Source organism: Acomys russatus, chromosome 19 (assembly GCF_903995435.1).
Source record: "Acomys russatus chromosome 19, mAcoRus1.1, whole genome shotgun sequence".
Lineage (NCBI taxonomy): Eukaryota > Metazoa > Chordata > Mammalia > Rodentia > Muridae > Acomys > Acomys russatus.
Window position 1 is genome coordinate 17,553,055 of NC_067155.1, and position 22,545 is coordinate 17,575,599.

Below are 22,545 nucleotides of genomic sequence, written 5' to 3' on the forward strand. Positions count from 1 at the left end.
ATGAGGGACCAGAGATGCTGAGTGAAGAGATGATGAGGGACCAGAGATGCTGAGTGAAGAGATGAGGGACCAGAGATGCTGAGTGAAGAGATGATGAGGGACCAGAGATGCTGAGTGAAGAGATGATGAGGGACCAGAGATGATGCTGAGTGAAGAGATGATGAGGGACCAGAGATGCTGAGTGAAGAGATGAGGGACCAGAGATGATGCTGAGTGAAGAGATGAGGGACCAGAGATGCTGAGTGAAGAGATGAGGGACCAGAGATGCTGAGTGAAGAGATGAGGGACCAGAGATGATGCTGAGTGAAGAGATGATGAGGGACCAGAGATGCTGAGTGAAGAGATGATGAGGGACCAGAGATGATGCTGAGTGAAGAGATGAGGGACCAGAGATGATGCTGAGTGAAGAGATGATGAGGGACCAGAGATGCTGAGTGAAGAAATGAGGGACCAGAGATGATGAGTGAAGAGATGAGGCAGGGGCTAGCTATAACCAAGCTTCTGAATTCAGGTGAGGCCCAGAGAGCAATGAACAGGCCATTGGGTAAATGGTGGCCTCATCCAGGCAGAGGGAGCAGCAGATGTGAAGCCCGAGGCTGGGGAGTCTTGAAGAGGCTGGCACAGCACTAAGATGAGGAGAGTACTCCTGAGAGAGTAACGCTGGGAGGTGGCATGCAGAGGCAGGGGATTGTGGGTCAGAAAAGCGGGCCTAAGAAGGGTCAAGTGAGTAGAGAAGTTTGGTTTTTAAGCAGGATACGAAGGCGGTGTGAGCAGCTGTTTGAGAACTGAGATGCAGAAGCGAGTGAAAATGTTGCAAGCAGGGGTACAGCAAGTACAAGAGCCTCAAGTCTGGACTGGGCTCTGTGAGTTCAAGCGCATGCATGACTGGAGATGCAGGGGTAAGGGCGGTGAGCTGGGAGGCAGAATAGGGAGTAGTAGGGCTCAGGGCATCTGAGGCTGCGCTGAGAGCTTTGGCTCAGACCTGGCGCTGGAAAGTAGAAGGTGCGGAGAGCAGGGGGGAGATGAGGAGCGCTGTTCCAGGAGGGGCTCAGCAGAGGCAGTGGGGGCTGAGTAATTCCGGGCAAGGCGCTGACAGGGCGGAGGCGCAAGACGTTCCGTGCTTGCACTGCAGCCAAACCCAGAAGGGTAAAACAGAAGCATCTTACCAGATGGGCTAGCCGCTCTTCTTTCCTAACCTTGAGTGCCTGACAAGAAGCAGCATAAGGAAGGGGATTCGTTTTGGCTCACGGTTTAAGGGGACACAGCACATTGTGGTAGGAAGACATGGCCACTGGCTCCGTATCAACTGGAATGTGAGGGGCCCAGAAAGCAAAGACAGCAGGGCCAGGTTATAGCCTGCAAAACCTTACTCCCAGGCCCTGCTCTGTGCTTCTGAAGCTTGGACCACTTCTTTTCTTTCTTTCTTTCTTTTTTCTTTTCTTTTCTTTTTTTGCTTTTTTGAGACAGGGTTTCCCTGTGTAGCCTTGGTTGCCCTGGACTCACTTTGTAGACTAGGCTGGCCTCGAACTCACAGCGATCCGCCTGCCTCTGCCTCCCGAGTGCTGGGATTAAAGGCGTGCGCCACCATACCTGGCTTGGCCCACTTCTTAAAAGGTTCCAAAGCCTCCTAATGCAGTGCCATCAGCTGTGGATGATGCTCAAAGCTATGAGCCTGTGGGGACACACTCCAATAGGTACCAGGGAGGCAGGCTTTGAAAAGCAGCTGTCAGAGATTCAGTTCCGAGGGTAAGGAGTGATGGGTGATGTCCTAGGCAGAGGGAACAGCCATTGTGGAGCCCTGTGGTGGAGCCAAGGAGGGCGGGGTGGCTGGAGCCAGCTCAGTGAAAGCGCGAACACCCTGACCTGTTGACCCTCCCGTGTCTCTCCCCCAGGTGGACGGCATCTTTCAGTACCTGCCTTTCCAGGCTGCGGGTGGGCGGGTTCTGGTGTTCCGCCAGGGTAATGACGCTGTCGTGCGCACAGACTTTGGCCTCACCGTCACCTATAACTGGGATGCTCGTGTGACCGCCAAGGTGCCCAGCAGCTATGCTGATGCTGTGTGTGGGCTCTGCGGGAACTTCAATGGGAACCCGACTGACGACCTGGCTCTGAAGGGTGGAGGCCAAGCTACCAGCGCATTGGATTTTGGGAACAGCTGGCAGGAAGAGATAATACCTGGCTGTGGAGCAACTGATCCTGGTGACTGCCCCCAGCTGGACTCCCTTGTGACCCAGCAAGTGCAAAGCAAGAAGGAATGTGGGATCCTTGCTGATCCTGAGGGTCCGTTCCGGGAGTGTCACAAGTTGGTGAACCCCCAGGGTGCTGTACGTGACTGCGTCTATGACCTCTGCCTGCTGCCCGGTCAGTCTGAGCCACTGTGTGATGCGTTGGCTGCATACGCCGCCACGTGCCAGGCTGCTGGGGGCACTGTGCATCCCTGGAGGAATGAGACGCTTTGCCGTGAGTACCAGGAACGGTGGCCTAGGGTTGGGTCTGATGTTTGTTCATGACCATGCAAATAGCTTTGTTCTATCCTTATGATGCCTGGTGAGGAAGGGGCTGTGCTTGTACCATGGCAGAGCCGAGGGCACTGAAGCTGCCCACGCGCAGTTGGATGCCTGCCAGCTAGGAAGTCAGGGACAACAGCATGCAGTGACACTGGTGACTGAGCTATACGGTGGCCGCGAGTCAGGTTGCCAGTGTCAGCTATCAGTCAGAGGTGAGCAGTGGTGCTGCGTTTAGTAGGAGCGCAGATGCCACTGCTGTTGCTGTTGGTCCCATCTGGCCACTTCCCCCGTGCACATCTCTGCTTCAGATGTGGGTGCAGGAAGGTTGGCAAGCAGTTTTGCTTGCCTTTCACAGAGACGTGGAGAGCCATGCACGCGCCCAACTCCCGAGTTTTAAACTTTGCTCGTGTGCCCTATGAGGCACATATTTTAGCCATGTGCATAAACAAACAACTTGGCTGGGCTTCAGTTTGGAGGCCAAACTGTGTAAATGGTGCCCGGGCTCCCTGCCGCCATGTTGCTTTTAAGGATTTGAGCTATGATTGGAATGTAGGCCTCCAGCTGCTCCATCTCAAGCGTGGAGGCCGCAAACACTGAGACTCCCAGCAAGTGCTCATCTTTGACTTTTAAGAACCTTTCATTGTGGGAAAAGTTGGCCCTATGACAAAGCAAGAAGGACAGTGGACCCTTCATGTCCATCGTCCAGTGTGTGTGTGTGTTTGTGTATGTGTGTGTTTGTGTATGTGTGTGTGTGTGTATGCGTGTGTGTATGTGTGTGTGTGTATGTGTGTGTGTGTATGTGTGTGTTTGTGTGTGTATGTGTGTGTGCGTATGTGTGTGTGCGTATGTGTGTGTGTGTATATGTGTGTGTGTGTGTGTGTGTAGCTATATCAAAACTACTGCTGGAGAATGGTAGAACGCTTTTCTTGAATGTCAAAGGTTCTGAGTTAAAAGAAGATGCGGAAGCAAAGGGTGTGTGGGAGGAAGAGTGTAGAAAGGAAGACAACGTCCACAGACACCCTGCGCGGATCACTCGCGTGTACACGCATGTTCAAAGCATGCAATTTGTACCTAACTTGAATAGAGTCACTAGGGATAATCACAGAGCTCAGTGGTATTAGATTTAGATATTAATTGACAGGATGAAGTTAACCGTGGTAGGAGAGGTTCTCCTGGTTCTACTGAGCATACAGACACGAGTCACCTGCTCGTGTGTGCTGGGGGTGGGGTGGGGTGAGGTGGGCGGAGGTCCACTGTGTCCCCTTGAAAGAGTTATCCATCTTGATGACCCTCTCTCTGCAGCGCTGACCTGCCCCCCTAACAGCCACTATGAGCCATGTTCCTATGGATGCCCACTGTCCTGTGGAGACCTGCCAGTGCCCGGGGGCTGTGGCTCAGAGTGTCGAGAAAGCTGTGTTTGCGATGACGGCTTTGCCCTCAGTGGTGAGACCTGTGTGCCTCTGGCCTCCTGCGGCTGCGTCCACCAGGGCACCTACTACCCACCAGGAGAAACCTTCTATCCTGGACCCGGGTGTGACTCTCTTTGCCGCTGCCAGGAAGACGGCCTGGTTTCCTGCGAGCCCTCATCCTGTGGCCCACATGAGGCCTGCCAACCATCTAATGGAGCCCTGGGCTGTGTGGCTGTGGGCACTACCACCTGCCAAGCATCAGGGGACCCTCATTACGTCACCTTTGACGGCCAGCGCTTTGACTTCATGGGCACCTGTGTGTACGTGCTAGCACAAACCTGTGGAACCAGGCCCGGCCTACACCAGTTCACCGTCCTGCAGGAGAATGTGGCCTGGGGTAACGGGAAAGTCAGTGTGACCAAGGTGATCACGGTCCTGGTAGGCAACTACACTCTGAGATTGGAGCAGAACCAGTGGAAAGTCAAGGTGAGAGCAGAGCGGGGCTCGGGAGGAGGCTCCCTGTGGGTGGGGGTGGGGGGCACATGCGGGAAGCACAGGTAAAAGCGTGCGGAACCCCTGGAGAAAGTGTAGAGTGGAGATCCCTATTGGAGGAGGCTTTGGTGGAAAGCCCAGAGCCAGGAGGCCAGAAACTAGGGACCTTTTCCCATGTGGCTCTGACCTTCTCTCCTACACTACTGACGGTCCCCACTGAAATTCTCTTTTCCTCATCTCTCCTTGTACCCCCATCTTGCTGGATCCCTCATGGGTGTCTGCCTCAGGCACCTCCCTGGACTCTCACCATAAACAGGACATGTTGTGACCACACAGAGGAAAGTTCAGAGATGAAAAGGTTCAAAGAGGAAGGCAGCCTGTGATCCCATTGTCCCTAGCCTATAGCAGCAACAATAAAGCAGCTACAGAGTTCATGCCCTGCCCTGGGCTGTTGGCATAGACACACAACCCTTTTCACCTTGTGGAGTTGAGGCTAGCTTTCATTTTTAGAGGGAGTGTTCCTACCACTGCGCAAAGTCCTTGAGAAAATTCAGTGTTAGGTTTTTGTTTTTTGTTTTCCTTGTTTGTTGTTGCAATGATCTGGGGAAGAAATACTTATTTTTGTTCAGGGTTTTAGAATTTAGACCACGGTCGTCTGTCCCTATGTGCCCAGGAAGAACATAGTGGCTGTGGGGACACGGGGTAGAGGACACAGGGAGGGAGAAATGAAAGGACTAGGTACAGATACCCATAAGGTCCTGCCTCCAATGACCTATCTCCTCCAGCTGGGAGGAGGCTGCACACCCGGCTGCAGTAAAAGTTCTTACTGCTGAGCCCTCTCCCCAGCTCCCAAGCCGACTCACCTTTTTTTGTTGTTGTTTTGTTTGTTTTGAGACAGGGTCTCTCTGTAGCCTTGGCTGTCCTGGACTCACTTTGTAGACCAGGCTGGCCTCGAACTCACAGCGATCCGCCTGCCTCTGCCTCCCCAGTACTGGGATTAAAGGCGTGCGCCACCACCCCCCGGCCAGACTCACGTTTTTGCAACCGCTTCTCAAACCCCTGTAAGACACTAGGATTGTACATTTTTTACAAATACGGAAACTAGAGAAATGAGGTCACACAGGATTTCCGTGTCAGGTAGGGCACATTTAGGGACAGATTGCCTCAAAGTGTGCCCATCTGAAGCTTGGCGTTTCCTGTCTTCCAGGTGAACGGCGTGGACATGAAGCTGCCAGTGGTGCTGGATGGGGGCAAGATCCGGGTCTCGCAACACGGGTCTGACGCTGTGATCGAGACCGACTTCGGCCTGCGCGTGGCCTATGACCTCGTGTACTATGTGCGGGTCACCATCCCGGGCAACTACTACCAACAGATGTGTGGGCTGTGCGGAGACTACAATGGGGACCCCAAGGATGACTTCCGGAAGCCCGATGGCTCGCAGGCGGCCAACCCCAGCGACTTTGGGAACTCCTGGGAGGAAGTCGTGCCCGACTCGCCCTGCGCTCCAGTGCCTCCCTGCACGGGAGACGGCTGTGACCCCACTGAGTGCAGCCCTGAGCTGAAGGACAAGTATCAGGGCCAGCAGTTCTGCGGGATGCTCACCAAGCCCACGGGGCCCCTGGCTGCCTGCCACAAGCTGTTGGACCCCCAGGGTCCCTTGCAAGACTGTGTCTTTGACCTCTGCGTGGGCGGCGGGAACCTGAGTATTCTCTGCGACAACATCCATGCCTACGTGAGCGCCTGCCAGGCAGCTGGCGGGCAAGTGGAGCCCTGGAGGACAGAAACGTTCTGTCGTGAGTTATGGGGACACTGAGGGGTAGAGAGGAGCGAGGCTGGGAGGGAGAAGCGGTAGAGGTCCCCACCCCCACTCTGCACTCTGATCCTGTGTACTCTTCCTGCAGCAATGGAGTGCCCCCCTCACAGCCACTATGAGGTCTGTGCAGACACCTGCTCCCTGGGCTGCTGGGCTCTCAGCACACCCCAGAAGTGCCCAGAAGGGTGCGCCGAGGGCTGCGAGTGTGATCCTGGCTTCCTGTACAATGGCAAAGCCTGCGTGCCCATCCAGGAGTGTGGCTGCTACCACAATGGGGTCTACTATGAGGTAAGAAGCCATCGGCGCAGGGCCTCAGGCCTTTGCACTGCTCACCAGCACTATAGCCTGTGCAGCGTTTCAGGCTCCATGCATCCCCCTGTTCTCCACCTCCCCCCCCCCCCCCCGTCCCCTCCCCTGACCCGACTTTGCTCCACTTCGTCCTGTCCCCCGACCCCCACCCCCACCCCGCTTTTGTTTCCTTTGCCGCACCCTCTCCACGACCGCAGAAAGATCTTCTAAAATACGACCCTCCTTCACTGTCTCCCGAGATCAAGGCTCGACTTTGAACCCAGGTCTCAGCGGAGATGCTCTTCCAGGGCACGAAGACAAAGTTCTGTTTGCTCTGCTTACCCCATCCTTCTCCCTGCAGGGACGCCTCGGCTTCAGTGTGTTTGCTTAAATCTGCCTCCCCCGTGGGAGGGAGGACTCTCTGAGGACAGCGCGCTCTCTCTGTTACTCAGACTAGTCCTGGAAGCACATGTGTGCGTGGTGCTTGCCATGGACCTATTTTATTATGTACAGACATTGCATGTGCACACTCACGCACCCTTATACACACACACACACATATGTATACACACACATGTATACACACACACATGTATACACACACATGTATACACACACATATGTATACACACATATGTATACACACATGTATACACACATACACACATATGTATACACACATATGTATACACACACATGTACACACATGTATACACACACACATATGTAGACACACACATATGTAGACACATATGTACACACATGTATACACACATACACACATATGTACACACACATGTATACACACACATATGTACACACATGTACACACACGCACACATATGTATGTGTATACATTCATACATATGTATATATATATACATATCTCCCGACTTCATATTATGAAAATTCTCAAGTGTGCATTTGTTGGGATGACTCACTGTATCCCTGTTCATCACTTAACTTCTAAAACCACCAGCTCCCCCCCCACCCCCCGCCGCCCCCGCAGCCGAGCTTGGTCTCTACTCACCTTTCCAAACCAGTCTGAGTGACTGAAGAGGCCCCGTCTTTGGTTCCATTCTCTGCTTTACATGTATTATTAACTCCCTTCTCCTCTCCCACAGTGGTCCTATTACTAGCTGCTCTTTACAGGCGAGGATGCTGAGGCGCAGCGAGGTTAAGCAACACCGTTCGGTCATCCAGTTTGGAAGCAGTGGGGCCAGCATCAACTGGGCAACGTGCTCCCTACATTTGGCTCTAAATGACTGCTTCACTGTGCTCCTCGCTGCGCGTGTTAGAACCGATGGGTGAAGGGACGCGGAAGTGAGGGAGTTGGCCTCAAAGCCACGCTGTGGCCCTGTGGGTCACACTGCCGAGAACCATCCTCCCACCGTCTCTGTGCTTGGGACACTGGGGACACTAAAGTTGCCACCCACCCACCTCTGGTTACTGACGGCATGATCTCTGTCCCCACAGCCAGAGGAGTCAGTTCTCATTGACAATTGCCAGCAGCATTGTGTGTGCCATTTAGGCAAAGGCATGGTGTGCGAGGATCACAGCTGCAAGCCTGGACAGCTGTGCGAGCCCTCAGGAGGCGTCCTGACCTGCGTCACCAAAGGTGCTGGGCAGTGTGGCTGGGCTGGTGTCGGGTGTGTCAGGGGTGGGGGTGGGGGGGACAGGAATCTGGGAGCTGAGGGTGGTGTGACTTCATGGTGAGAGGGGCAGAGGTCTGTGGATTGAGGGGTCAGACCTTAGGCTGGGATCCCAGGCGCCGAGGGCAGAGGCCGTCCAACCTTGGTGTCGAGGAACCCTAAGGGACTCTGGGCTGCAGGAAGCTAGCGGTGAGAGTTTGGTGGTGGATGTCAAAGGCCCTTGGAGTACTGCAGCACCGGGCAAACGTTTTTTCTCAAGGGCCCTGTGGTGAACACTTAGGCTTGCAGGCCACAGAGCTCTAAGCACAAGTCCCGACCTCAACCCTTATGATACAAAGCAAGCAGAGTCTGTGCTTAGGAAGGGGCGGAGCTGCAACACGAGTTTGTCTGTGCCCACAGGCACCAGGTGGCCCCACGGCTTCCTGAACACTGGCTCAACGGATTGCCCTGGAGCTGGAGACACAGCACTACGGGGCAACTAGTCAGTCAAGGGAAAATATGTCGTTTTAATTTCCATTTCCCAGATGACTAAGGTCATTGAGCCCTGGGAAAGCAGAGCACTGAGGTCTCCTAGGGCACAGGGGGGCTGGGCCAAGGCCGACTCTTTCAAGTGGGGGATCAGAATGTCTAAGGGTTCTATTTCCGAGGGTGCTTAGTTTAAAGCTGGCACTGACTTCCTAAGGCGAGTGGCAAGAGGGTGCCGAAGGAGTACGAAGTAGGAACAGATCTGCAAGGCTGGACTGGAGCTCCCAGAGGTGATAATCAGGACAGCAGGGGTCCTGTCAGGAGAGAGGTGCCACAAAGTCCTTTGTCACCCCAATGGGGAAAGCGTAATCCCTGAGGTGAACGATTAGTGTGTGTGTGTGTGTGTGTGTGTGTGTGGTGTGTGTACGCACGCGCGTGTGTGCGTGCGAGTGTGCATGCGTGCGGTTGTGCGGGTGTGAGTGTGTGCGGGTGAGTGTGTGCGGGTGCGGGTGTGGTTGTGCGGGGGTGTGGGGGTGGGAGTGCAGGTGTGGGGGTGCGGGGGTGCAGGTGCGGGGGTGGGAGTGCAGGTGTGGGGGTGCGGGGGTGCAGGTGCGGGGGTGGGAGTGCAGGTGTGGGGGTGTGGGGGTGCGTGATCTGGCTGTAGCATATTTGCCTAGCACGCACAACGCTGTAGGTTCTCTTCCAGCACAAAAGTGCAACCTCCCTTCCTCTCTCCCTCCCTTCCTTTCTTTTTCTTTTTTACTTATTTGTTTTTTGTTTTTTTCTGCATAACCCTGGCTGTCCTGGTAGACCAGGCTCGTCTCGAACTCACACAGGTCTGCCTGCCTCGCCTGGGATTAAAGGTGTGAGCCGCCACCACCTGTAGTTCTCTTTAGAGCTACATTTTATTAACTCCAAACACCCTGTGGTTGCTCTTTGTTACTACTTTCCCTTTCCTTCCTCCTCCACATCTGTCAGCACCCCCACCCCCCTCCCCCTCCCCACAGTCAGCTTCCACATCTGTCAGCACCCCACCCCCTCCCCCACCCCACAGTCAGCTTCCACATCTGTCAGCACCCCCTCCCCCTCTCCACGGTCAGCTTCCACATCTGTCAGCACCCCCACCCCCTCCCCCACCCCACAGTCAGCTTCCACATCTGTCAGCACCCCCTCCCCCTCTCCACGGTCAGCTTCCACATCTGTCAGCACCCCACCCCCTCCCCCGCCCCACGGCCAGGTTCCACATCCTTTTTTTCTACACGCGAGAGAAAGCATTATCCATTTTCCTACAAGTGACGTGATCACCTTGTGTGGACGTACCATTATTTCTTGTCCTTTCAGTTGATGAAAGGACAGACTGACAGCACCACTTGGTAGTTGTGACCAGCTAACAGTAAACATGGCTGTGCAGGGACCTCTATTGTACGGTTGCTTAGACTCCTTTGGGTACATACCCAGGAGTGGTGGAGCTGGGTCACACAGTGGTCCTAGTTTTGGTTTTATCAGGAACGTCATCCTGACTTCCACTGTGGCTGCTTCAGGGTTAACATTCCTCCCAGCGGTGGATAAGGCTTTCCTTTCCTTACCCAGCCAGCGCCTCTGCCAGCAGTGCCTTGCTTCCTTGACAATAGTCATTTTGACTGGGCTGACATGAAGCCTCGGTTGTTTTAAATTAGAACAAGGATTTTGGCCACTGATTCGCTGATTGTTTGTGTCCTCCACTTGAAAACTGCCTGTTCTGCCCGTCTGCTCCTTGGATCACTGGCCGACTCGTGTTTAACTTTTTTGAGTTCTTATGTAGCCTGGATGTTAATCTCCTGTCAGACTAATGACTGACAAAGGGTTCTCTCCCATTCTGTGGGCTGTCTCTTCACTCTGTTACATGCAGATGTTTTTTAATTTTGTGAAATTTTATTTACCAATTCTTGCCATTTTTTCCTGAGCTAGTCATAAAGCTGTTTGTGACTCCTCCTGTTTTTGTTTTTTTGTTTTTTTTTTTCATTGTTTTTCCCTAGCAGTTTCAAAAATCTCAGGACTTGCATTAATGTCTGTGGTCCGTTTTAAGGTGATTTTTGTACAAGGTGGTGAGAGGGAAAGGGAGAGGAGGTTCTGTCTTTTATAAGGGAAAAGACGAGATGGAGAAAATTGATTTGACCAAAGGTAGGGAATAAAAAAGTAAGAAGGAAGGAAAGAGTGTTTAAAATTAAGGGTTAGGGCTGCAAGGATGACTCAGTGGCTCTTTCAGAGATCCTGGGTTCAGCTGCCAGCACCCACATGGCAGCTATGGAGAGAGAGAGAGAGAGAGAGAGAGAGAGAGAGAGAGAGAGAGAGAGAGAGAGGCAGACACAGACACACATAGACAGAGAGAGAGACAGAGATACCCAGAGAGAGAGACACAGAGAGAGAGACAGAGATGAGAGAGATTCTGTGCTTGTGTGTGTGCGCGCGCGTGCGCGCTCACTAAGACTTGAGTGTGTTTCTGCCATTGCCCACCTCAAAGGCTAGCTGCTTTCCTGCTGTCCCTGGTTCCTCCCTCAGAAATTACAGCAGCTAGTGTGTGGGTGTGGCCCACCACCTTCCCTCTCAAGACCCACTTCTAAAGGGGGACTGAGGGCTTTCAGGTAAGGGGAACCCAAAATTCAGAGGAGCTGCCACGCTAGAGCTAATCCCAAACGCTGGAGGAAGGCTGGGACCTAGAAGAAGGCCTCCACCCAGTGGTGGTGGAGGACCCTGCAGGCTGCCATTGCAGGAGTGAAACCTCCAGAGAAGTTGGTGCAAGGCAGGTGGAAACAGCCACCTGGGGTGTCTAGGTGACTAGGTACAGCCCCACAGCCCAGCAGCTGCTACAAGAGCTGAGCAAGTTGTGAGGACAGAAGGCCCCTCCATCCTGCAAACTCCCCAGTGCAGCTGCTGACAAAGTTTTCAGGCTCATTTCAAAGAGGAAACAAGACAGAGGAGCAATTTGAAGGCTGCACGCCTAGCCTCCTAGCCGTAAATCTGGAGCCACAGAGGGAGTGACGCAAGTGAGACCTTGAACACAAAAGCCCTTGAGGACAAGCTCTCAGAAATGAGACTTAGATGTGGGGACCACAGGCACAAGGTAGAAAATTTCTCGACCCTTAGTGCTAGGTTCTCAGGGCCTGGTCTTACATAGCAACTTCAGGGCCGAGGGCTTAGGTCTTGGCACAGGGAGATCTGGCCACCCCTGTAGTCAGAGCTGGCATCCCTAGCACAGACAGGCAGATGCTGGGTGGGGCCAGCCATGCTTGTGGTGGGCAGCTCCTCAACGCGCTCTCTCCTCTCCTCACAGATCCGTGCCACGGTATCACCTGCCGGCCACAGGAGACCTGCCAAGTTCAAGGTGGTCAGGGCGTGTGTGTGCCCAACTATAATTCCACATGTTGGCTGTGGGGTGACCCTCACTACCAGTCCTTCGATGGCTGGGCCTTTGACTTCCAGGGTACCTGCAACTACCTGCTGGCAGGAACTGTCTGTCCCGGGGTCAGTGCTGAGGGCCTGACGCCCTTCACCGTCACAACCAAGAATGAGAACCGCGGCAACCCCGCCGTGTCCTATGTGAGACAGGTCACCGTGACCGCCCTCAACAGCAACATTTCCATCCACAAGAATGAGAATGGCAAAGTCCGGGTACGCTCAGCATGATGGTCCCAGAAGCACCCCTGGGGCATGGGGCCAAACGAATCCTAATGTTAATGGCAGCGATTAGGAGCTGGAGAAAGTCTCAGGGTTCATGTACACACGAACCCACATGGGGAAAATTACAGGAAAGAGCATCCTTTTCCTGACAATTAAGCCCAGCCCACTGCTAACAGCTGAAAGTGGGCCCATGATGTGCGACTTCAGGTAGGCCAGTGGTTCTCCACCATCCTGCTGCTGCGACTTTTTAATACAGTCCCTCGTGGTGTGGTGACCCTCCAAGCATACAGCCATATTTGTTGCTACTTCATAACTAATTGTGCTACTGTTATGAATCGCAATGTAAGTGTCCGTGTTTTCTGATGGGCTTAGGTGACCCCTGTAAAAAGAGTGGTTTGACCCACAAAGGGGTCTCAATCTATAAGTTGAAAACTGCTGGTGTGGACAGAGATTTGAGTCCAGACCCTGTCCTGCTGAGTTCTGTGACACTGTGCAGGTGACTGAACACAGAGGGCCTTGTATCTTCCCCCTGGCAACCCGGTGCTGTGGTACCAGTTAGAGCTCAACTCGTGGCCCAATCCTGGAAGCCCCCGTGACTGATTGACTACAAATGAGAGGGAACGTGCGGGAGCACGGAGGAAAGCGGGGGCCCCACGTTCTTCACGTGGAAGGAAGGTGTAGGCTCACAGTGGCTCACAGAGAGGGAGTGCAGGGCGGAGAAGAGGGCGGGTGCGGGGCGGAGGAGAGGGCAGGTGCGGGGCAGAGAAGCGGGCAGGTGCAGGCCATGGAGCCAAAGGCTTCTGGTGAAGGGACAGGCCACGGGCACAGGAAAAGCAGGAGAGACTTGGGAGGAAATGCACACAGATGGAGACCAGGAAGGGTTGTCTAGAGAGATAGACCCATGGAAAGAGAGGGGGAAAGAGATGTGGAGGGTCGGAGGAGGAGGGACAAGGAAGAGAGGAAAGAGAGTGACTTTAGAGAGAAAACCCCAAAAGGCATGGAAGTACAGGAGTCACCTCCCAGGGCTGAGCAGGAAGAGATACCTACGATGCTTGTAATGGGCTCTGCCTCCAACAGCCTGAGGGGCCTTGGCAGGGGGAGGGAGAGCCCCAGGACAGCAGAGGCTGCAGCTCCATGCCCACTGCTCCCTTGACCCCTGTTGGCCTCTCTGTCTCCCCAGGTGAATGGAGTTCTGACGGCCTTGCCTGTCTACTTGGCTGGTGGGCGGATTTCAGTGGTTCACGGAGGCTCGAAGGCTGTGCTGGTGACTGACTTCGGCCTTCAGGTCACCTATGACTGGAACTGGAGGGTAGAGGTCACACTGCCCAGCAGCTACCATGGTGCAGTGTGTGGGCTCTGTGGAAACATGGACAAGAACCCCCAAAATGACCAAGTCTTCCCTAACGGCACAGTGGCACCCTCGATACCCACCTGGGGCGGCAGCTGGCAAGTTCCAGGGTGGGACCCTCTTTGCTGGAACGAATGTCACGGGTCCTGTCCAATGTGCCCAGAGGACAAAGTGGAGGAGTATGAGGGTCCTGGCTTCTGTGGACCTCTGGCTCCTGGCACAGGGGGCCCCTTCGCCAGCTGCCATGCCCACGTGCCTCCTGAAAGCTTCTTCAAGGGCTGCGTGCTGGACGTCTGCCTGGGTGGTGGCATCAAAGACATCCTATGCCAAGCACTGGCTGCATACGCTGCTGCATGCCAGGCTGCTGGTATCAAAATCGAGGACTGGAGGACTCAGGCTGGCTGTGGTGAGTGATGGGGAGCCGGGCAAGGGGTGGGCACAAAACACTGTCTCAGCAGGGCTGGGCTGGCTTAACTCCCACCCTTTGGGGTCTTCCATCTGGCTCCTGTTGGTCTCTGTCTCCTGGCTGTGTCTGTCCGTGCCTGGAGCTCATCACCTCCCTGCCCGCCTCTCACTCCATCTCCTCTACTTTGTCTCTGTGTCCCTCTCTGACCGTGTCACTGGAGCTGGGAGTCTCAGTGTCCCCCCCTCCACTCCAACACCACGGCGTCTCTCCCTCCCTTCATCTCCCCACAGAGATCTCCTGCCCTGACAACAGCCACTATGAGCTCTGTGGCCCACCCTGCCCAGCCAGCTGCCCACCCCCAGCACGCCACACAACCCCACCTGTGTGTGACGGGCCCTGTGTGGAGGGATGCCAGTGTGACCAGGGCTTCGTCTTGAGCGCCGAGCAGTGTGTTCCCTTGGACAGCGGCTGTGGCTGCTGGGTCAATGGCACATACCACGAAGCAGGCACTGAGTTTTGGACTGATGCCACCTGCTCTGAGAGGTGTCGCTGTGGACCTGGAGGTGACTCCTTAGTCTGTGAATCGGCCAGCTGTGGGCTGGGTGAGGAGTGTGCCTTGTTGCCCTCTGGCCAGCTAGGCTGCCAACCTACAAGCACAGCTGAGTGCCAAGCCTGGGGTGATCCCCATTATGTCACCCTCGATGGTCACCGGTTTGACTTCCAAGGCACCTGCGAGTACCTCCTGAGCGCACCCTGCCATGCACCACCCTCGGGGACCGAATACTTCAATGTCACTGTGGTTAATGAGCACAGGGGCAGCCAGGCTGTCAGCTACACCCGCAGTGTGACTCTGCATATCTATGGCCTCAGACTGACCCTCAGTGCCCAGTGGCCACGGAAGCTACAGGTGAGTGGGCTGTGGGCCACACAGAAGCCATCCCAGCCTCTGCTGTGCAGGAGAGAATGAGGTGACCATTGCCCGGAGCGCCTTTCCCAGCTTGGCAGGAGCAGAAGCTGGTTCAGCGCCCAGCCTGTGGCAGCAGGAAGGCTGCAAGCCGCTGGCTTCCCCAGGCTCAGCCTTCCAGCATTCCTCTGCAGGGTGGCTTGTCAGAAAATGCCTGCTTCGGGCTAACACTAAAAGCCAAGGACATGGTCTGATGAGGGTGGGTCGCATCTGGTAATCCAGCTGTCAGAGACTGAGGTAGGAAGGCTGTGGAGACTTGCAACAGCCACAATAGTCCTTCCCTGCTACAGGGGACAAAAACAAACAATTTAAACAAAATAAAAAACAGTCCATGACTCCACATTTCTCCTTTTACAGTAGCGGGGGAAGAAAGCTATTTTGGAGACCATATCGCTTAAGTCATGGAATCATTTGCAAAATTATCAGTGCCTCTCACCTCTCACCCTCTCCCCAACCCACAGGTGAACGGGGAGTTCGTTGCTCTGCCTTTCCACGTGGACCAGCAGCTGAGCGTTTACTTAAGTGGAGCAGATACTGTGGTGAACACTGCCTCAGGGATCTCCTTGGCTTTTGATGGAAACAGTTTCCTGCGCCTGCACGTGCCTGCAGCCTATGCAGGCGCCCTCTGTGGCCTGTGCGGAAACTACAACAAAGATCCCAGCGACGACCTCACAGCAGTGGGTGGCAAACCTGAGGGCTGGCAGGTGGGAGGAACACCAGGCTGTGATCAGTGCCAGCCTGGGCCCTGCCCACAGCCCTGCACACCTGAGCAACAGGAGCCCTTCCGTGGCCCCGACGCCTGCGGCATAATCTCGGACCCCAAAGGCCCGCTAGCACCCTGCCACAGCCTTGTGCCACCCACACAGTACTTTGAGGCTTGCTTGCTGGATGCCTGTCAGGTTCAGGGCCATCCAGGAGGCCTCTGTCCTGCTGTGGCCACCTATGTGGCAGCTTGTCAGGCTGCCGGGGCCCAACTTGAAGAGTGGAGGAAGCCAGACTTCTGTCGTGAGTACCGACCTGTGCAGCTCCACACAGACAGGGTCTCCCCCAATGCATTTCAGGGGCTCTAAGACAAGAGCCCTGTTGCTTCAGTGAATCTCAAGGTCCATCCCCACTGTCTCCTGTCAGAGACACGCCCTGGCACTAATACCAGTGGGGTAGGGGGAACCCAGGTGCAACCCGAAGTCAGAAACCCTGGATGCAGCCCACTCTGGAGGTTCATGTTCCTGGTAGACTTGGATATGACCCAGTGACAGTTACTCAGCAAGGAACCCCTGTGAGAGGCCAAGCGAGTGCCACCTGGTCACAAGCCCACACTGGATAGAGCTAGGCATACAGGAGTGGTCGGATAGCCCAGTGGTATCTGGGGAGGCCTTACACCACCTGCCACATGCTGTCCAGACATCAGACATGCTTGGCTGCAATCAGGACCTGTTCCCGGCAGATCCAAGTGGACTGAGTCAGGAGGTTGTGGGGTAGCTCTTTCAGGCAGATCTGTTGGATCAGGCCCACCCCATCAGTGTCAGCCAATCACACACACACACACACACACACACACACACACACTAGCATCCTGTAACAGAGCATGTCTGAAAGAGCAGCGGGTGCTCCAGCCATCCTGGCACTGTCTTCAGTCAGGCTCACTGGTCTCCCACACACATGGGTCTCTAGTCACACTCACACCATGCAGCCTAGACCGTTCTGGGCAGTTGCATGTGGTCATATCCCCCAGACAGTCACCTGCTTTAGGAGTACTTGCCAGGGTGACAACCCTTCTCAGGAGACCTGGTCATGCCCCACACGCGGAATCACATGTCACTGCTCCGGTCACATGTTCTAGGTCAAGTCCCAGGCCAAGCCCGAGGCACCAGGTAGCCTCAGTCAGTCTCTCCCACCCACGCTCCCGTCCTGATCCCGCCATTGCCTCTTGCCCGACTCTTCCTTGTCTCTCCACAGCGTTTCAGTGCCCTGCCAACAGTCACTACCAGCTCTGTGGTGACTCCTGCCCTGTGAGCTGCCCGACCCTCTCAGCCCCCGAGGGCTGTGAATCCACCTGCCGTGAGGGCTGTGTCTGTGATGCTGGCTTCGTGCTGAGTGGTGACACCTGTGTGCCCGTGGGCCAGTGCGGCTGCCTCTACGAAGGACGCTACCACCTGCTAGGTGCCACCTTCTACCCAGGCCCCGAGTGTGAGCGGCTCTGTGAGTGCGGGCCAGGCGGTGAGGTCAGCTGCCAGGAAGGTGCAGACTGTGAGCCCTATGAAGAGTGCCGGGTGGAGAACGGAATTCAAGCTTGCCATCCGTCCGGTTGTGGCCACTGCCTGGCCAACGGCGGCGTCCATTATGTCACCCTTGATGGACGGGTGTATGACCTTCATGGCTCCTGCTCATATGTCTTGGCCAGTGTCTGTCACCCAAAACCTGGTGATGAGGACTTTTCCATTGTCCTTGAGAAGAACTCGGCTGGAGACCCCCAGCGAGTGGTGGTGACTGTGGCAGGCCAGGTTGTGGGCCTGGCTCAAGGACCACAGGTGAGTGCATACGACCCTGCCCATAGTTCTGATAGGGAGATGGCCCCCACCTGGGCCTCATCCTATAGAGTCTCAGGGGACCTCGACAAACTCCCAAGTGTAGGAATAGCAGAGAGCTCTCCTGAGAGTCCTGGGTATGTGGGTAAAGGTGCCACCTAGGAGTTTAGTATAGACATGGCCCCAGCCTGGGAGTTTAACAGGATCTGCTTCTAGTCCAAGAAGGCCTGAGATAGACAATGCTCTATACAGGAGCTATGAGTACCTACCTTAAGCTGAGGGGCTGTCACCCTCGTCCTAACTGACCCTTCCACCCAGGTGACCGTGGATGGTGAAGCCGTGGCCCTGCCTGTGGCTGTAGGCCACGTGAGTGTGACTGCTGAAGGCCGAAACATGATCCTGCAGACAGACAAGGGGATGAAGGTTCTCTTTGACGGTGACCACCACGTCCTCATGTCCATCCCTAGTCCCTTCCGGGGGCGTCTCTGTGGCCTCTGTGGGAACTTCAACGGAAACTGGAGCGATGACTTTGTGCTGCCCAGTGGAGCGGCAGCCCCCAGCGTGGAGGCCTTCGGAGCTGCCTGGCGAGCTCCCGGCTCCTCCCTGGGCTGTGGTGAAGGCTGTGGGCCCCAGGGCTGCCCTGTGTGCTTGGCAGAGGAGACACAGAAATATGAGAGGAATGAAGCCTGCGGGATGATCCGGAACCCCCAAGGCCCCTTTGCAGCCTGCCACAAGGTCCTGAGTCCCTTGGAATACTTCCGTCAATGCGTGTATGACATGTGTGCCCACAAGGGCGATAAAGCCTATCTCTGCCGGAGCCTGGCAGCCTATACTGCAGCCTGTCAGGCAGCTGGTGCCACAGTGAAGCCCTGGAGAACAGACAGCTTCTGCCGTGAGTGTCTATGGGCCCCCGTGCGACACCCCGCCACCCCCTCACCCCACCCCCGTGCGCCCCTGTCAGGCCCTCCTTCCCTGTCTGCTGCTCAGGGGAAGTCCCCGCCTATGACAGGGCTTCCTCTAGCTCTGCCCCAGCATCCTCTATGGCTCTCCTTCTGGCTCTGGGGTCTTGGATTCCAGTCACGAGTCCACTCTCCCCAGCTGGCACAAAAACCTAACACAATATTGCAGAGGTCACAAGCACGGGAGAAGCTGCACTGAAAAGCTCACGTCCACCAGTATAAACAGCAACAGCTAAAGTGAGTCGGGCTCGCTGAGAAAATCAGGTCGATGCTCCAGTGGGATGGGAGCCGTAGGCAAAGGCATTAGGCAAATGCTTGAAGGAAACAGGCTCTGAGGGTTTATGTCGGCTTGGGGCTTCAGACGTTTCTGCTCACGGTAAGTGAAAGCCCCCTTGGGCCTGATGGAGGACAAGATTGTGGTAGGCGTGTGTCACTTCACTGCCACCAGGAAGCTGTAAAGAGATAGTGATAACAGAGACAGGCACAGAGATAGAAGTGGGCAGCAGGCCATAGATAGTCTTGAGAGGCACGTTCTAGCTGACCTTCCATCAAGCCCAACCTCCAAATATATCCATCTGCACCCAGTAATACCGTGAAACTACATATCCACCAGTGGATTAGCCATCGATAAAGCCAGAGCATTTGTGACTCAGGTACCAGTCAATGATCCAACCACTAAGGAGACCAAGTCTTCAACATATACGCTTTGGGGAAAACTGTTCATCTCCAAACTGTTACACTCCACCCTTGATCCCAACAGACCTGTATGTGCATAACAGTGAAAACCGTATGCAGCCCACCCCACAGAGTTCCCAAAGCCTTTACGGTTCCCAGAGTGCTGCAACCGTCCAAGTCCAGAGTCCTGTCTGAGACCTGGTGCAGCCCCTTGCATGTGAGCCTCTGCAAACTGAAAAATACAGTGGCATGTTCCCAACACGAGTGGTATAGCACAGTGCACACTCCTACACTAAAAACAAAAGGTGGGCACGTATAAGGGAGAGAGGGGACCAAAGTAAGACCGAAACCCAGCAGGGTAAGTACTGGCATGGTGCGAGCCCCAGAGAGCTTAGAGAGTCCCTGGCCTACAGGCCTTGCCAGCTGCAAGCTTCATGCTCCCTGTCCCTCCCTCCCCTCCCCCTTCCTGCCTGCTGCCTTCCTCTGTCCATTCCACACCCCTGCTCTCTCTACCTCCCTGGTACCCTCAGCTTCATTGTCACAGCTCACGCCCCACCCTCTCAGAGCCACAGCGCGTAGCGACCCTGTCCCTGATACAATTGCCTGGCCCCTCGGGAATATTTTTGAAATCCGGGTACAAGCCACCAACCCCCCGTAACTCCTGCACAACACATTGATTCCCATAAACTCCTCTCCATGCAGATGACTTCAGCATCTGACGCCAGCCCGAGCAGTTGTCAGAGGTCAGTCTCCCGTGACCATGTCTGCAGTGGTCTCGGAGTGCCTCGACAGACAAGTGAGCATGGTGGAAGTAACTCTGGGGGAAACAGCCATCTAGGTGGCCTGTATGCATGAGGTGCCCCAGTTGCTCTGTTTCCTCAAGGGGAAAAAGTGTTCCCCTCTCAGGTCATGATTGTCAGGTCTTGATGATTCCCAAGACATCCTCCGATCACGGTGACCGATGTCCAAGTGCAACATGCCTGGCTTTCATCTAGTACCTGTGCTCCCTAGAGGAACCATGCCTTTCTTAGCCCTGACCACATGGGCTTTTCCTGACCAGCCTTGCAAACTTGGCAAATATTTATGCTCTGATCCAGTTCTTGATACTAACTATAAAATCCGACTAAACCAGCCAGGAACGCCAAGCTACTGGCAGACTGCTGAGCTGCCTAGACGTGTTCTCTATTAAATGATTTCCCTTATCTTCAAGTTCTCTGGATGTTGGCAAAATATAGACGGATTCCTTGGCAGGGTGTAACACCAATGATACTCCAGTTTCCGAAAGACTCTTGGTTTTCACTCCAGACCTCTCTCAAGCCTGCGATCTGATATCTTGTCAGCCTTCTCTTCTGAGCTCCCCCTGGAACTGGCAGGAAGCCCCGCTCACAGGGTTCCAGGGTTTGCTCTCCCGCTTTCCCCAAACACCTGCCAGAAACCATGTTTAAAAGCACACGAGCCACATAGCCAGCAGCAGCCACGGCAAGGGCCTCACGTCTCCATGGCAACTTCTGGGTTAGCTCCTTGTGGCCCTGAGAAATACATGGGCTTTCTTCTGGTTTGTGGTCACACAGATTTCTGTGTGTGTGGCGGCGGAGGTTGGGGGCTGGCCTGCCTGTCAGTGGAGCATGTGCTGAGGCAGTTCATGGGAGAGAGGACATGACAAACAGAGCTGTTCATTTCGTGGTGGCCGAGAATCAGAGACAAGGAAAACGTGGGGCAAGAAAGAACCCTAGTGAACTGCACACAACTATTAGGTTTTCTCAACAAATGCTTTGCAGTCTTCTGGTATTCTATTCAAAAATGAGTTCATTGAATAGGTCAGAGGCCCCTCAGTCATGAACCCAGGAGCTGGGGACCAACAGGCTTGTTTGTTTGTTTGTTTATTTGTTTGTTTGTTGGACAGTACATCCAGATTAAACAATCACTCATCCCAGGCCTGAGATTCAGATAGCCGACATATTACAACTCCCACGACCCACCTCGCCTCTCTCCCCACAGCTCTCCAGTGTCCTGCCCACAGCCACTACTCTGTCTGCACACGCTCCTGCCAGGGCTCCTGTGCTGCGCTCTCTGGCCTCACTGGCTGCACCACTCGATGCTTTGAAGGATGTGAGTGTGACGATCACTTCCTGCTCTCCCAGGGTGTGTGCATTCCCACACATGACTGCGGCTGCTCCCACAATGGTCAATATATGCCGGTGAGTGGGGGCTCCAAGCGGGCCGTGTGGGTGGAGGGGCTGGAGGGACATTCAGAGCTGTTGTGCCCTGGGTTCGAGGATTGGGACATAGGGGTCGGGGGTGGGGGCATCACCTGCTCCCAGCTGTGGCCACTGTACTAAGTCACCCCAGACTCAGCAGGTCAAAACAAGAGAGCTTAGTTCCCCACAGTTTGGAGGCCAGGACTCAAAGACCAGGCTCACCACACTAATGTCAAAGGCATGGAAGGGGACACTGTCATGAGAGGATCCTGAGGAGAATCTCGTCCTTGGCCGCCCCTCCCTCTGGCTCTGCCATCACTTCTCTGTGTGACACACATCTCCCCCGCATCGTTCTTTTGTGAGTGCCCATGGGATCCCCCACCCACAGAACCAGGATAAACCCTGCAAACACATGTTGCCACTTAAGCTAGCATGCCTGGTCCCAGGAATGGTGATTTGCTGTCTTTTGGTGTGGGGGCACTCCTCCGCTACCCTCGCGTCTCTGCACCTCTTCATCCTGGCTCCATAGGCACCTGGTACTCAGGACAGGTGGTACCCAGAGAGTGTAAGCCTCATCCTACCATGCATCCCATTCAGCAAAAAGAATAGTTTTATGATAGTGCAGTGGGCGGCTCAGCTACCAATCACTCACCAGCGTGCTTTGGCATTTAGCAGGTAACGTTCTTGCTGATGCTTTTTGAAAGCTCTCTGTGAATGTGAGTCATTTCCAATGTCAATTCCTTTTGTACTTGTAACAGTCCAAGGAGACAGATATGATTGCCGTTCATCCCATTTTACAGGGAAATTGTACCCCAGAGAATGTGCACCAATTGCAAGGGGAGCCAACGTTTCTTTCCTTCCTTTTGGGTCTCACTGTCTGCTGGAGACCATCCAGGGTCCCTTAGGTCAGGTCAGCAGCTTCTGGGCTCCCCTTCTTTTAACACCTCCCTGCACCTCCCAGCCTCACGCTTAAAAAGAAGGGAAGTCATTCATATGATGCACACGACAGCTATCAAAACCAGGAAAGCAATGTTGACTCAACACGGTTATCTCACCTGTGGATTTTAACCGTGTTTCATGAGTTGTTTCAGAAAAGTCCTCTATGCTAACTGCTTCTCTCTGGGCCAGGGGACAACTGAGGGTCAGAGTCTCTTTTTGGTTTTCACAAAATCTGATGAAATCACCAT

General features: G+C 54.6%; 1 protein-coding gene across 1 annotated transcript in view; it reads left to right on the forward strand.

Moving 5' to 3' along the window:
• The window catches only part of LOC127203868 (IgGFc-binding protein-like), a 37,097-nt gene that overhangs the window by 11,184 nt on the left and 3,368 nt on the right, over positions 1-22,545 (forward strand). The window contains exons 5-16 of the mRNA XM_051162777.1: positions 1,893-2,460; positions 3,810-4,402; positions 5,616-6,201; positions 6,310-6,509; positions 7,986-8,127; positions 11,937-12,274; positions 13,464-14,037; positions 14,328-14,944; positions 15,463-16,006; positions 16,958-17,529; positions 17,845-18,418; positions 21,159-21,358. Of these exons, the coding sequence (XP_051018734.1) occupies positions 1,893-2,460; positions 3,810-4,402; positions 5,616-6,201; positions 6,310-6,509; positions 7,986-8,127; positions 11,937-12,274; positions 13,464-14,037; positions 14,328-14,944; positions 15,463-16,006; positions 16,958-17,529; positions 17,845-18,418; positions 21,159-21,358 (5,508 nt within the window). The remainder of the gene's footprint in view (positions 1-1,892; positions 2,461-3,809; positions 4,403-5,615; positions 6,202-6,309; positions 6,510-7,985; positions 8,128-11,936; positions 12,275-13,463; positions 14,038-14,327; positions 14,945-15,462; positions 16,007-16,957; positions 17,530-17,844; positions 18,419-21,158; positions 21,359-22,545) is intronic.